Source organism: Neolamprologus brichardi, chromosome 14 (assembly GCF_056152115.1).
Source record: "Neolamprologus brichardi isolate AB-2024 chromosome 14, ASM5615211v1, whole genome shotgun sequence".
Lineage (NCBI taxonomy): Eukaryota > Metazoa > Chordata > Actinopteri > Cichliformes > Cichlidae > Neolamprologus > Neolamprologus brichardi.
The window spans coordinates 24201575-24215608 of NC_142117.1; the positions used below are offsets into that span (position 1 = coordinate 24201575).

At 41.7% G+C, this 14034-nt stretch overlaps 1 protein-coding gene across 1 annotated transcript in view; it reads right to left on the bottom strand.

Annotated features, from left to right (window-relative positions):
• Positions 1-459: 459 nt before the first annotated feature.
• The window catches only part of map3k10 (mitogen-activated protein kinase kinase kinase 10), a 44582-nt gene continuing 31007 nt past the window's right edge, over positions 460-14034 (bottom strand). The window contains exons 3-11 of the mRNA XM_006795349.3: positions 13495-13643; positions 9570-9745; positions 8936-9182; positions 7216-7338; positions 7005-7143; positions 6323-6435; positions 5941-6239; positions 4184-4709; positions 460-2804 (exon numbers count right to left, since the gene is read on the bottom strand). Coding sequence (XP_006795412.2) covers positions 2410-2804; positions 4184-4709; positions 5941-6239; positions 6323-6435; positions 7005-7143; positions 7216-7338; positions 8936-9182; positions 9570-9745; positions 13495-13643 — 2167 coding nt within the window. The 3' untranslated portion in view covers positions 460-2409. The remainder of the gene's footprint in view (positions 2805-4183; positions 4710-5940; positions 6240-6322; positions 6436-7004; positions 7144-7215; positions 7339-8935; positions 9183-9569; positions 9746-13494; positions 13644-14034) is intronic.

Consider the following 14034-nt stretch of genomic DNA (forward strand, 5'->3'; position numbering starts at 1 on the left):
GACAGCAGCAGTGTGACATAACCAAGACCAACTTTAGAGGTCCTTTAATGATGCCCTCCGTCACCTCTGCTACATTTTAAGAAGGAAAACGGCACGTCTAACTTGTCTATTTGTCTTGTCGATAGAAGACTGCTGACTTTTCACTGAAAAGACTGAAACACAGGTTACATTGAAAACCAGCCTCCAACACTATATCTAACAGTTTGGGGCTTTTTGAGCGTCTCATGGTGAGTGCACATCTACAGCACTCACAGAAAGTGAAAAAGTAAAAAGGTCTGGATAACTTTTTTCCCCCATTAATAAATGAAGTTTTCATTTATAAACTGCATTTTGTATTCACTCAGGTTATCTTTGATTAGAATGAACATGTGTTTGATGATCTGAAACATTTAAGTGTGACAAATATGCAAAAAGTGAAACCTATGAAACCAGGAAGGTGGCAAATGCCTTTTCACAGCACTGCAACAGGCATCTCTGAAGCTCATTAGCTTATATTTCACACCAGAACCATTGAGAAGGATAAACAGAACCGCGGGAACAATAACATGCATGTTTTATTTTGGGGTGAACTGAGCCCGATGCTTTCAGTTCTACTTCTTCATCTGAAAGTCTGTGACTTCGTGACAATAACAAAACCAGATGCAGTCGTGACACTGAAGCATCTTTGTTTGTTTTTATTTTATTGTCTCTCATTCGTTTCACATTTACTCATCATTGAACCGTAGAAACGTCACAGGTTGAGACCGAAGATAACATGGATGTTTCAGCTTCCCAGGTTTTCCTTGGTTTTTCATTTTATACTAAACAAATATATACAGATATCCCAGGAAGAGCATCGCAATCATAATTAACCCTTTTCCATAATAACAATACATTTAATAAATACTCAGTGTTCTTAACCACACAACGGGAGTTTGGGCTCACCCTTCAACCAGTGGGATTGTCATCATCCCATACAAATAATAAACATGCGCGCACACACACACACACGTACTCACACACACACACACACACACACACACACACACAAAGAAATCTGCACAGTCAAGTAATAACATCTGTAGCCAGGATGAACCGTCCTCTGTTCAAAAACTACTCCGGAGATAAAAGTTGATTTGTCAGCCATGACGGGAGCACTTTGTGCCGAGCTGGTCCACCAGTTGCCCAACTTAAAGTGCAGGTGACATCGAACACAGCAGATGAAAAAGAGAGAAGGTGAAGTTTGGAATCGAGTGGCGGGCTTCTGTCAGCGCTTTCTACTTTGTGTCCGTTTCAGTGGCGTGAGCAGGATGGGACCAGACTGTCGGTATGTAAGGAATGTCTCCATAAAAAGTTTTTTAAAAAGACGGAAGAGAGGAACAGATGTGTGGCAACCAGTGGTCTCATTTTAAAGAAGTGAAAAACCGTTCACATGTGAAATGACATGCACTGAAAAAGCACCAGCACACAGAAACAGGCGTATCTCCTTAATCCACACGTGTACAGTAATACATACATATACATATATATATGTATATGTACACATTCACACACAGAGATGCACACCGGGGCTGCTGGACCAATAGAAAAACATTTTTGCTAACAGGCTGCAGCAGGGATGGTGCAAGCACTGAGAAAATAAACTCTGATTTTTTTTAAATTTTTACCTTACAAGGCTGAGGATATACACCACCAGTGAGAAAAAGGCTTTTTCCAATCTCGAGTCTGGGAGAGAAGAGGACGACAGATGACACGTGTGAGGATGAAGAAGGTGGAGCTGATTTTATAGGGCTTGTTTGTGCACTGGCATGACAAACAGTGTGCAAAAAAGGAACAAGGACACACGATTTTCACAATATCAGCGCCTCTTTTTTTTTTTTAAATAATGAAAATGCTCCGCCTTCAGAGAAGAAACATGCAAGCAGAAAGTGGAAAGCTATGCAGACGGGCAAAAGCACAAGCAGATGGATTGAAATGAGCAGTTAGTGAAGTCACAGAACGGCTGTTTGAGTACTCGAATGGCTTTTGAGGAATTGTAGCCTGGTCGTAGGGCACCAGGAAGCAGGTAGAGATGGCCTTTCTGGGCAGGAAAAGAAAGGTAAAGTGGGACTGGACACACTACAAGGCTGTTAAAAAGGCCTCTTGGACCCTCAGTGTCGTGCGGATTAGTGAGCACTATCAGCGAATGGCTTTCTGTAAGGGTTTAACACCTTATTAGGGCACACAAGTGAGGTGAGTTGCATGAGGGTCCTTAAAACAACAAGACAAGAAGTGGGATGTTTTTGCAAACTTCGGTGAGAGTGCACTTTGCTCGGATCAGACATCAGTAGGCGTTCCTTGTTTGGCCCAAGCTGTCATGTCCTGGAACAGGTCTGAATGCAAAAGAAAAAAAAACAAACCTTAAAATGTTCGTTTATTCTTTGATTTTTACTACGAGTACTGCTGCCCACATAGGGTGGCAGGCTGTAGCTGCCCGCACAGAGGAACAGTGTGGTCCAGATTCTGGCCCTCCATGTCCATGTCCATCAGGTTGGGTCGCGCCGCACTAGCGCTGCTGTCCCCTGAGCCAAGGGGGCTGTCGCAGCTGCTGCCCGGCGATGAGCTCAGGGTCCGGGAGAGAGAGCCCAGCTTCCAGGGATCAGGTCTTACCCGGGATGGCGTTGGCCTCGGTCGGGGGGCAAACTCCAGCGTCTTGGGCCTCTCCAGGGGGCTGATGAGGCTGTGAGGATCCGGGTCGGGGATGGGTGGAGCGGGAGCTTTACGCCGGTGAGGGTAGATAATGGCAGGTTCAGGTAGCCGGGGGATATCCAGCTTGTCCTGCATACCTAAGAATAATAACAGAGGTGTGTCATGTTTCAAGCAAACACTTCGTGGTTTAAGCTGCTCAGATACGCAAGTGTGTAGTAAAATAAATGCCTGTGGGCTGAAGCTCAAAACGGATGTTTTGCATCAAATCTCCGTCTCACATTTTATGCACTAAGCAATTAAGTGAGAAAAATCATCTGCGGACTAACTCACTAGAAAATATTCAGCAGCTGCAGCTGTAGATCAGATAATGAGGCAATGTTTTGCATATGTTAGCCCACTAACTGTAAATTTGTGTATAATTTATGTTGCCTCACATCTTTTACTTTAGGAAAGTTTGTAAGATGTAAGTACTGCAAGGTATAAGCAAATATTACAATTACATTCAACACCGGGGGTCATCTTAGTATGCATACTGCAGCGAAAAGTCCAACATAAAGTAAGAGTACACAAAGAAATAATAAAACAATAAAGAGGGAAAACTAGGAAACATAAGAGTACGGCTAGAGAGCTGGCAAGTGGAAGAGCTGCAGGTATAAATACTGAGAAGACCACATAATAAGTGAACACAGGCGTGGCACAGGAAGTGCAGAAACTACCTGAAGTGTAAGTCAAACCTCCTTTTCCTAATTGCAGCAAAGGCGTGAAGGAGAACTGACAATGGTACAGCAGACATCTGCGCCGCTGAAACTACAATGTCCAGAAGCTGGACTTCAAAATGCAAATTTAACATCATGACAGCATGTTGTCATCCTCAGCAGCAGATTGGCAGATTGAGTTTACCCCACCTCTTGCCATTGGACAGCTGGGTTAGGCTGGATGGATGGATTTTGTGTTGGGGGCCTATTCCAGCTGACCTGAAGTAAAAACTTAATGAACGATAATCCTGAAGGCTGGCAAATAATCATGGACAATACTAATGCAAAACGAAGCACTGAAAAACCTTAAATGCACTGTGATATAATAAACATTACCGATAATCTGATTAAGAGAGGCAACACCATGAGGAAAAGTAGATTTTAATGGTGGGTAGGGTGAGATGGAGGAAGAAGGAGCTGAGGAAGTTGTTCTGTACAGCTATTCTGGAAAATCCTTCACAGGGTCTCCATGATGTGCTGAACAGCCACAAGAGCACTTTTAGAAAAAGACTCATTCGACCATGACACACCACAGAACACCACAGGAGGTCATTCCTACCTGTGACACGTGGACTGTATACACGTATAATAACCTGTTTGTATTATCTTTGGATTTATTTAACTTTGGAGTGTTATTTTAACATACTGCACGATGAATGGAGTGCCTGATTTTTAACATTTACTTTTAAGCACTTTAATCCCTGGGATTAATAAAATACTCTGATTCTCATGACAAGTTAGACTAGATTTGAGTCCCGTACCTTTGTTTGTTGTGATGTGCGGTGGAGGAGGCATGGGCATGCTCCCGTCTGACGGCGTCCTGTGGTGTCCCAGAGTTTGGGCTCTGGGTCGTATCGCCCCATCTGAAGGGGTGCGTCTGTGTCCTCGGTTCATGGCCATGGCTGCAGATACATGGGTGGGCGTGAGCGACTGGTTGGGCTCCTTCTTGAAGCTCTCGGCCCGCAGGTCCAACAGTGGGTTGAGGGCAGGCGCTGGGGGCGCCGCCGGTGTTCTGACCCCAGTCATCGGGGTGAGGGGATAATCGTCTGGGTCAGAGGGGAGGAGGGACTTGGTGGAGTTGCAGTCCGACAGAGAGGACAAAGAGAGCAGAGTTACAGAGGGAGAAGGGTCCAAGCAGGGAAGCGTGGAGTCGTGGTGTCTGGAGAGAGACAGAGAGAGGTTTCGGCTGGGTGGAGAGGTGCTGCGACGGAAACGTCCCGTCCGCTGGAAGAGACCATCCTTCTTCTTACGCTGCTCCTCTCGGAGGTCCTGCTCATCCTGAAGCACCTGAAGAGAACATTAGATCACGAAAACGTGCTGAGCTTTACTCTCATTCTGAGAAAACACACACCATTCACATAAGTTTAACAATTCAGCTGCTACAATGTGACCTGCAAAGAACAACATTTTGGCCCACTGTCTTTGCTTCTCATAAGCTCTCTTAAGTTCCTCTGACAGCATTTCAGTCAGGTTGATGTCTGGCCACCTTTGGGTGGATCAATGCAGCATTTTGTCCAAGGTTCTTGTGGTTTGTTCAACCGCAACTTGAACTTTCTAAGATTATCACTCCTAGGAAGTTTGTGCCATTATTTTAACACACAGCTAAATGCTCCAGATATGCAGAATGCCAAAGCATCTTCTTTTATAGAGGTGCTCAAACTTGCCGATGATTATTTAATCAAGTGAATTTGATTATCAGCACCTGGTTCCTACTGACCCTCTTAATTCCTCTGGAAGTAGTAAAAGTATTCTCAACTTTCGGGACTGCAAAGAGTCTTTTTCACAGGACCATAAAGTAATAATATTGTCGACCTGTACTTTAATAGGAAACATGTTTGACTCAATACAAAAGATCAGGTCTGACTCAGCAGCATCCCACATTTCTCACTGATAATATGAGGGCTTGTTCATGCTGGTTTATCCTTCATAAATGATTCAAATGAGTCTGAGGAGTCCTGGTATCATAGATTCTGAGACATGATCTCTGCCAGGCACTGATTTTATATTAATAGGTAATAAACCGTCTGCAGGAGGAGGCTGTTTATGTGGAGAGGCCATGTATTTAATAAAGTGGAATCATGCGTGTATGAATGAACACGTCTGTTATTGTGTAAGAGAGATTGTGTCTCCAAGCAGGACATTAAAACACAAAGATATACACAAATAAACAGGATTAGCACAATAACATTTCACACGCTCACAATCGAACTGCCTTGAATAGCAAAAAAGCATAATAAAATCTTCTGAATATAAAACCATGAATCATATCTTATGAAGATGTATTAAGTAAAAAAAAAATTCATTGTGGGGGTTTGAGGAATAAAAACTAAATGTCGAGACCAAACTCGACATTTCAAGATCAAAGCCACCCTTGACCTTTCGATTTTATTCTCTAAATGCAGCAAAAAAAAAAAAAAATCCAAATGTCAAATGAAGAAAAATCTCCTTCCTCGTGCAACATGGCTTTAATCTTGCTCCAGAGTTCAACCGTATCTCTCCCAGTTTCAGGGTTTCCTACCTGCTGTTTTCCCAGCTGTAGCAAGTCTTGTCCGAGACCCACCGAGGCGAGCAGAGAGGCGCAACCCAGCAGGAATATATCGCTCTTCTTCCTCTGACTGCAGCGACGAAGCGAGTCCTGGTAGCTCACGCCCGTTCCCAGGCCTCCAACCGCCTGACAGGAGCCCATATTCCCAACAGCGGGCACCATGTTGGGCCCCAGGCTGCTCCACAGGGAACCCGAGTCCTCCATGGCCCCGTTACTGCTCGACTCCGAGGGCAGCAAGGAGCCTGGCGATTCCTCAAACTCACTGCATTCCTCTGTAAAAGACAGAGAATTGATTAAACTCACACTTGTGATTGTGTGAATGAGGCAGAACGCACAGTGAAATGAAAAGACTCACCCATTTCATTCAGGCTGGAGAAGCCAGCAGTCATCGGGGCATGTTTGGGAGACTTGCCCAGATTTGGCGCGCTGGATGACCAAACTTTGCTTCCCTCTGCGAGAGACTTCAACCTGCAAACAGGGAATTTGAATTACACTGGCAGGACATCAAGACTCCAATTTTTTAAATATATTATCAGAGGCAACAGATGCTGTGAAAAATAACATTTTTTAAACGAAAAAGGGACATAAACCGGTCGGGTCGATGCCACTTGAGGACACGATTCATACAAAACGAAGATGATTACTCTGCTTCTGGCTTCTCCGCTCACTGTAATGAGATATTGATCTAAAGGTTTTGTTTCTGTGTGTTATCCAGACGAGTATCTGAAGAAGCCCCTTTTTCTTGCCTGCAGGTGAACAGACAGTGGGCCTTATAATCCTGCAGGTGTTGACACTGCAGTTTCATCAGGTTTTTACAGAAAACAAAGCTTTCTGTTCAAAATTAAAGAGCTGTGACTTTCTGTGCCTGTTGCTGGAAATTATTAACCACAAAATCCATAGTTTATCAAACTGTGTAAGAGCGGCCTGTCACTCCACAGTGCTGTCAAAAACTTCTCCCCCTTCAAACAAACCTGAGAAAATACTAAACTATCAAAGCCAAATTAAATCTTTAACTTTGAGCAAAACTGTTGACATACTTTTCCTCGCCACCCACTCTCTCTTTCTGATGGGTGGAGCTTGGGCCCCAGGTGCGTCCTTTCTTCTTATTGGTCGTCAGGTCTTCCTTTTTACACACAGCGCTGCGACCCCACGTCTTACTGCCATCACTCGGCGTCACTGAAAAACACAGCAAACATTCAATAAACTCCGTTCCATATCCTCACTAGACTTATTGACGTTAACACTCACATCTGATAGCTCTCAGCCGGGGTATGACCCCAGGGCTGGCAGGCGGGGTCGTGCTCTCGCTCCCCTGGGTCTTCCTCTTGTCCACGCTGGGCGATGCCTGCACCGTGATCTTATGCTCGAAGCCTGCAAAGACAGTGAATATGAGAATCATTTACATGACAAAAGGAGAGATTGATAGACAAAGAAGTCACAAACAAACTGGGGATTTGGAAACACACACAAAACAAGGCGCAGATTTTGAGGATAAACAGAAATTACATCAAAAGGAGGCACGCAGGAGGCACCTCCCCATCTATTGTATTAGAGATTTAATACGCCATGAGAACATATTTTGGATTTCCTACATCCTACTCTCACTTTAGGGATAATAAATTGACTGAAAAGCAGAGTTAAGTTAACTTTACTTATTATTGGGTTACAACTCGCTCAACAGCAACACCATATTGGAAGAGTGTCATTCTAGGAAATGCAGTGACGGAAATTTTAAAGCATATAAACAGATTCATGGGGAAATATCTCTAAATTATATCAAGGCCTCAGGAAACAGAAAGATAATAACACAAAGTACAGTGAAACACAATTGGGAAAAAAGAGCCAAACATAAACGCAGAAATAGCTGAGGAGGAGTTTGCGTTGTGACCATCGTGCAGTAAAATTCAAGTATTTTGTTACAGTATATGTTTAATGCTGAGAAAGATGCTAGGCTATCAAATCCTTGTAGCTGTCCCGGCACTTTACCTTGTAATCAAAGTAATCAGAGGACTGTTATTTATTCAAAATATTGATCATCACTGGTTAACAAAAAAAAATAGCTGTGAGTGATGTTTGGAGTATCCCACCTGTTTGGTTTTCCTTCTTAAAACTTGTTAAATAAAAAGCGATTCAAGACAAAGATGAGTTAACTAATGAAAAAACACAAAGACATGCATGTCAGGATAGCTGCTGACTGTAAACTGGCCGTGTGAATGTAAGAGTGAATGGCTGTTTCTCTTTGTGTTAGCCCGGTGATAGACTGGTAATATCTCAGTAAGCTCCAGGACCAGCAGTAAAGACAATGACTTGATGGATGCCATGTACCACTCTTTGTTAAACACACATCTGAACTGAAAGGCTGCTCTCATAAAACCTGCTTCTTTCTAAAGTGTTACTTCGCATTAACTGTGTCCCAAATGCAGCCGTTAGGATTAGCAAAGTAATATGACGGGTTTTTCTTTCCACCTTTAGTAATGAAGTGATATTTTTTACTGGGACGTCCTTGTTAGCCTACATGAAACGATTTGGTAAAACAAACACAAAGGAAAGTATCAAAAATGAATTTTTTCTTTGCCTTTGTGATGTTTTCCAGCAAAATCAAGGAAAAGTGATTACTATCTTTTATATTCGTGAGTCAAAATTTCAACTTACATACTTAAACGTCTGAAAAAATAACTTGATGATGAGACAATAACTTTGAGTACCTGAGTATAAATTTTGAGGAGATAACCCAAACGTATTTACTTATGGATGACAGAAACGCTTTGTTTTCACTGACGGAAACGAGCTCCCAAAGATTAGGGAAAGGACATATGAGGTCATTCTTTTAGGAATATTCAAATGCAGCCAGTGTCCTAAATTTTCCACCTAAAAATACCCCATCTCACAGGAAGTGACATCATACCACCTTTGTGCACCTGATTCACCAGATTAAAACTGTCCGGGTGTGATTCCTGTGTGCACCCACCAGAGGGCAGACTGATACAGTTGCTGTCTCTGCCCAGCTTCAGTAATCGGCTCTTCTTGAAGTGGCCCTTCCTCTTCTTGACGCTGGGCTTTTCCTGGTACATCTGGTGGATGATGATGTTCAGCTCTCGCTCAACAATGTCGATCTCCCTCTCTGCCAGCTCCTGCTCCCTCTTCCTCAGCTGCTCCTCCTGCTCCTTCTGCTCCTCGGCTGCTCGGGCCAGCGCCTCCTCCCATGATCTCAGCTCCTGCAGAGAGGCAGGGGAAGATGAAGAGCTTACCGCAGCACCTCTTTTGACACCTCTTTTCTGGCATTTTGTTCTCTGCTAACTTAATTCTCATTTGCAGAAGCAGCACAGATGTGACAGGGTGAGATTCCTCTCACCTCCGTATGAAATGTGACTTTTATAAAAGCACTTCTGTCGGAATAAATCAGCTCAGAACAGGAGAAAAGAGACATTTGCTCTTCTTTTAGCTGGAAACTAAAGTTCTGATTTACTCATTCTGTCTTTGTACAATGTGACTTCTAACCACAACACTGAGCATTATAGTACAGAGAGGATCTGCCCCACATACGAGCGCTTTAAAGTATTTTTATATGCAGACATGTTTTATAAAAATCGACCATTTCTCACCTTCTCTTTGGCCCTGAGCTCGTCGAACATCTGCTGGATCTCCAGCCTCCAGTCTTCTTGTAAGGAGTGAAAGGACTCCAGAGGCATCTGAAACATGGCCGACTGCTCGATGGCCAGCAGTCGCCTCAGGATGCTGGTGAACGACGGCCTGCCGTGAGGGTTCGGGCTCCAGCACTCTGAGGAGCAGCAGACAGTAAGAATCTGTTGTTTATTATGGATTTCACAGCTGTAATCATGAGTTATAACTATAACGTAAAATTACAGACACACGTGAAATAAAGTGCCATTTAAGTTGTGTTTGCAATAATTGAACAGACGCTACTTTTTCTTAATTAAGTGTAAAATTGTCACAGAAATTTCAAAGATTTCAAATATGAAACATTTAAAAATACATAAACACATTTTTTTAAAGGCATAACAAATGTGGTCTTACGTAATCAGGCATCTAATGTCAAAACATATTTTCACACAATGTCCTTGGAAAAACCTCTCTACCACGTTTACCAAAATAAAGACTTTAAAGGAGGGACTGAGCTAATCGTAACTATGTATTTTTAAAATGCTGAATTATGGTAGTAGAAGTCTTACAAATTAAAATCAATCCTATACTTGGAGAAGCTTAAAGACATCCCAAGCATTTTAAATACTGCTGTTTGCAAGTTAAAAGAAGTGATTGAGTCAGGAAGGGCTAGAGACACCCAACAGCACAAATAACATTTATTATGATCACCTTTTTTAAACTGCAAATTATGTCCTCAAAGTCAAATCTGTCAGTATCTATTTTATCCAGCAAGATAATATTATCACACTTTAGTTTTTTATGGCAATTACATGTAATCTGTTTCTAATAATGCAGCAATTAACTGTGATAGGTCAGCAAGAATCACATATCTGTAGCCGTCTACATATTTAACTATTACATTTCCAGCCTGGCAGTCAGCTCAGTCGAGTCCCCCAAGTTGTGCTCATGGACAAAGACTCACTGTTATACTTGGAGAAGATGTCACCATAGCTTAAAACCCTTTACATTTACAGACCTTCAACAATCTCTTTGAGAGTAAATGCAGTTAGTCCAACTCGGACTGTGACAGTTTGCAGAAAGGTCGTCTCCTATCAGGAGACCTGTGCAATCGCCTTGTGATCAAAAGTGGTCGTGAAGAGTCGCAGAATGCGAAGAAATTCATTACAATCACCAGTTTTAGTAGATGCAAAGAGGATCCTGTTGTTTTTTTTCTCAGGTGTCTGAGCCACTATCTTGCTCTGACAAAGCTACGTCCTAATTCAGACTAAGTCTGTTTTCTGTTTTTTTTCCTATTATTTTAATTTATTTAATAAAATGTTGGTATTTGGCGTCTCTGTAACGTGGAAACATGGATTGTTATCTAATTAGCTTTGTCCTATACTGGGAAGTGGACAGTACAGAATAAATGCATGCAGCAAAATCTATAAAAAATAATACAGATAGTTAGATATAGATAGATATGTTTACATATCAGATTTATATATTCATTTTGTCTGAATTTTTCCTTCAAGTTTTAGAAAGACAGACAGTGGCTGTGCGACGGACTGTGCAGGGTGTACACCACCTTCTACCCTATGACAGCTGGGATAAGCTCCAGCACGCCATGGCCCTGGGGATGTTTGGATGGATGAACAAGCACACAATAAAACCTAAAAATGGATTTTTAGGTCTAACAAAATGACACATAGATAATTTCAGTAGACTCGCCCTCTACCCCATCGACAGTTAATGTTTATTAGCCTATCATACAGCGGTCAGGTTATTTGTACAGCACAAAAAGGACTTAGCCATGAATTGCTGGCTCGGACAATTCTTCCCTTTCTGGCACTCAAAGCAGCAACAGGAGACGTGGAAGGAAGCGAGATGAGACGGCATATGGCGACCATCATGAGCCAAACCCCGACTGACAGTGTTGCCGAAACATGCCGCACACCTACAATAATCTGCCACATAACATAACTGCCTCTCCGACGTCTAACTACAAACACACAACCCGTCTCCTAAAAGTCCAACAGATTAACGTAAGAGCAGCACTAACAGTGGAAAATTGAAAACATGGAAAAAAAATAGGGGCTAAAAATACAGCCTGCAGCAGGTGACGTTCATTTTTTTAATGGATCTAAATTACCATAAAATCCATGTGGCGGGAGAGGAGATGAAAGTGAGCCGATGACAGGAGTAAACAGAGTGTAGAGAGTAGCGAGGGATGACAAAGGGGAGATTAACGGATGAAGTTGGATAAGATGAAGTGGGGGAAAGGAGCTTTAAGCAGCAGAGTGGGAGGGAAGTTTGGTGCTGTGGTGCTGACAGTTTGAGACACATCTCTCTCTCTTTTTTTGTCTTTTACATTAACCTGCCCTGTAGCTTTAACCATCCACATAACCTGGGAATAAGCACATTAGGGCAGCTTAGATATAAAGCAAGTGTGTGTTTAAACACGGATGATCTGAACTCTGAAACAGGAGCCGGTTAATACTCCACCACTGTTAACAGCGATTATTTGCAAGGTGAAAAGGAGAAATGTGGCCCGGGGGGAGCTCAGGCATGTATAAAAAGTAAGTTAATGAAACCGTCCAGACACGCGTCGTCTATTTTATCTCTGCGTTTGCTTCTCATCTCCCAAATGTGGGATAGAAACTGTTTTAAAATGAACAACAGTAACCTCAAAAGTTACAGGATCTTGAAGTCAGTGGATAGTGAACAGCCTGTGGGCTTATTTAAAATTTTTCAGCATTTTCAGTGACAGTTTAAGGTCATATTCACAGCAACATTTTAGGGCTTTACTAGGTCATAAGGAGAGACAAGGGAGAAAGGAAGACATATTAAAGTCATTCAATGAATAAAAACAACTCGAGTAATCGCTGAGATTATTAAAGACAGAAAACTCAGATATTCCTTAATATAGTCAGAAATGTCTGAGAAAAACATTTTCCCCCACCTATGTGAAATCTGCTTTTTTTTAGGAGGTATGTTTCTGAAGTGCAGCTGTTAATCTGCTAATCTAACTAAAGCAGCAAGTGAAAGTAAAGCTTAAACATTTTCCAAGGTGAGGTCGAAATAGTAAAGCAAAGTAAACGCAGGTAAATTTAATGTGCAGGACCGAAATTTAAAGATTTCTGAGGGAGCTCGGAAAATTAAAGTAGCTTGAGGAGTCACCTTGTGTTCAGGCATTGTTTTGTATACAATTTAGATCGGGCATACACATATATATTATCTTTATCTGTATCTCTATTCTTTTTTTGTCAACTCTATTTTCATGTTATTCTTCGTTCTACACTGAGAGAATTGCAACTCAATTGTTCAATTTTTCATTGCTACTGTGTTAATAAAGATTATGATTCTTGCCATCTCACTATATAAAGTGATATCATAAAGATTAAAAAAATGTAAGCTGATAAATTAACATATATGTTCGTGTACATGAGCGAAGTGGAAAAACTGCCACAAGCTTGGGGAAAAACTGCCAACTGGATGGGTTTTTGATGATGACGATACAATAATAATAATCATCATTTTGGACTTTTTTAGTTTCAGAAACCACTTCCTGTAAACTTTTTGAGTTTTTCTCTCTTACCACCTCCTTCGTTGCCATTTGTGGGGGTGTTTTTCATGTTTTAAAATCTAATTTTTAAGACAGGAAATGAATATATTATTAATCTAACCACAAACTCCAACAGAAATACCGCTGCGACACATTACAAAACACAATATCCAGATCATATGCAAAAACATGCCGGAAACAAACCAATCATATTTTCAAACAGCTTTCAGTGCGGCTGCTGGAGCAGCTATACCTTCATCTTCAGCTAACCGTGATTACATATGTGACAAACACACACACAAAAAAAAATCACTTTGATTACATTCTTGACTGAGGCTGTGTTCAGGTAACAGCCTTCTTACCTCCCAGTAGTTGAGCAAAAGGTTCAGGGCAGGTTGAAGGGACGGGAAGCGTCAGCTTGTTCATTGCGACTCCGTAAGCTACCGCCAGTGCATCTATCTCCCGGTACGGAACCTCGCCAGTTAGCAACTCCCAGAGCAACACACCAAAACTATGAGGAGAGATAAAAATGAGAAATCAACATTAAATCTATTCTAACTTAAAAAAAATGAAGGTGACTGTTTAAATTTTTTTTTAAGTGTAGAACATGCTGTGGATCTAACATTCATAGCAAATTAGTCATTTACTCAAAAGAAAAAAGTTTAGTCAAAAAGAAAAGATAAAGCAGGCTGGGTGGGATGTGTGTCAATAAGTACAACGTAGAATAAACAGCTTTCTGTTGTGCAATACAGAAAATACCTCTAGAAAGTAAAATAGCTCTGTGTTCAATAATGCAGCAATATAAAGGAGAATGTTATTCACTAAATATAGTGCAAACAACAGTCACAATATAAAATTAAAGTGGCCCAGTATAAACCACGTGAACGTGATATCAAATAAAA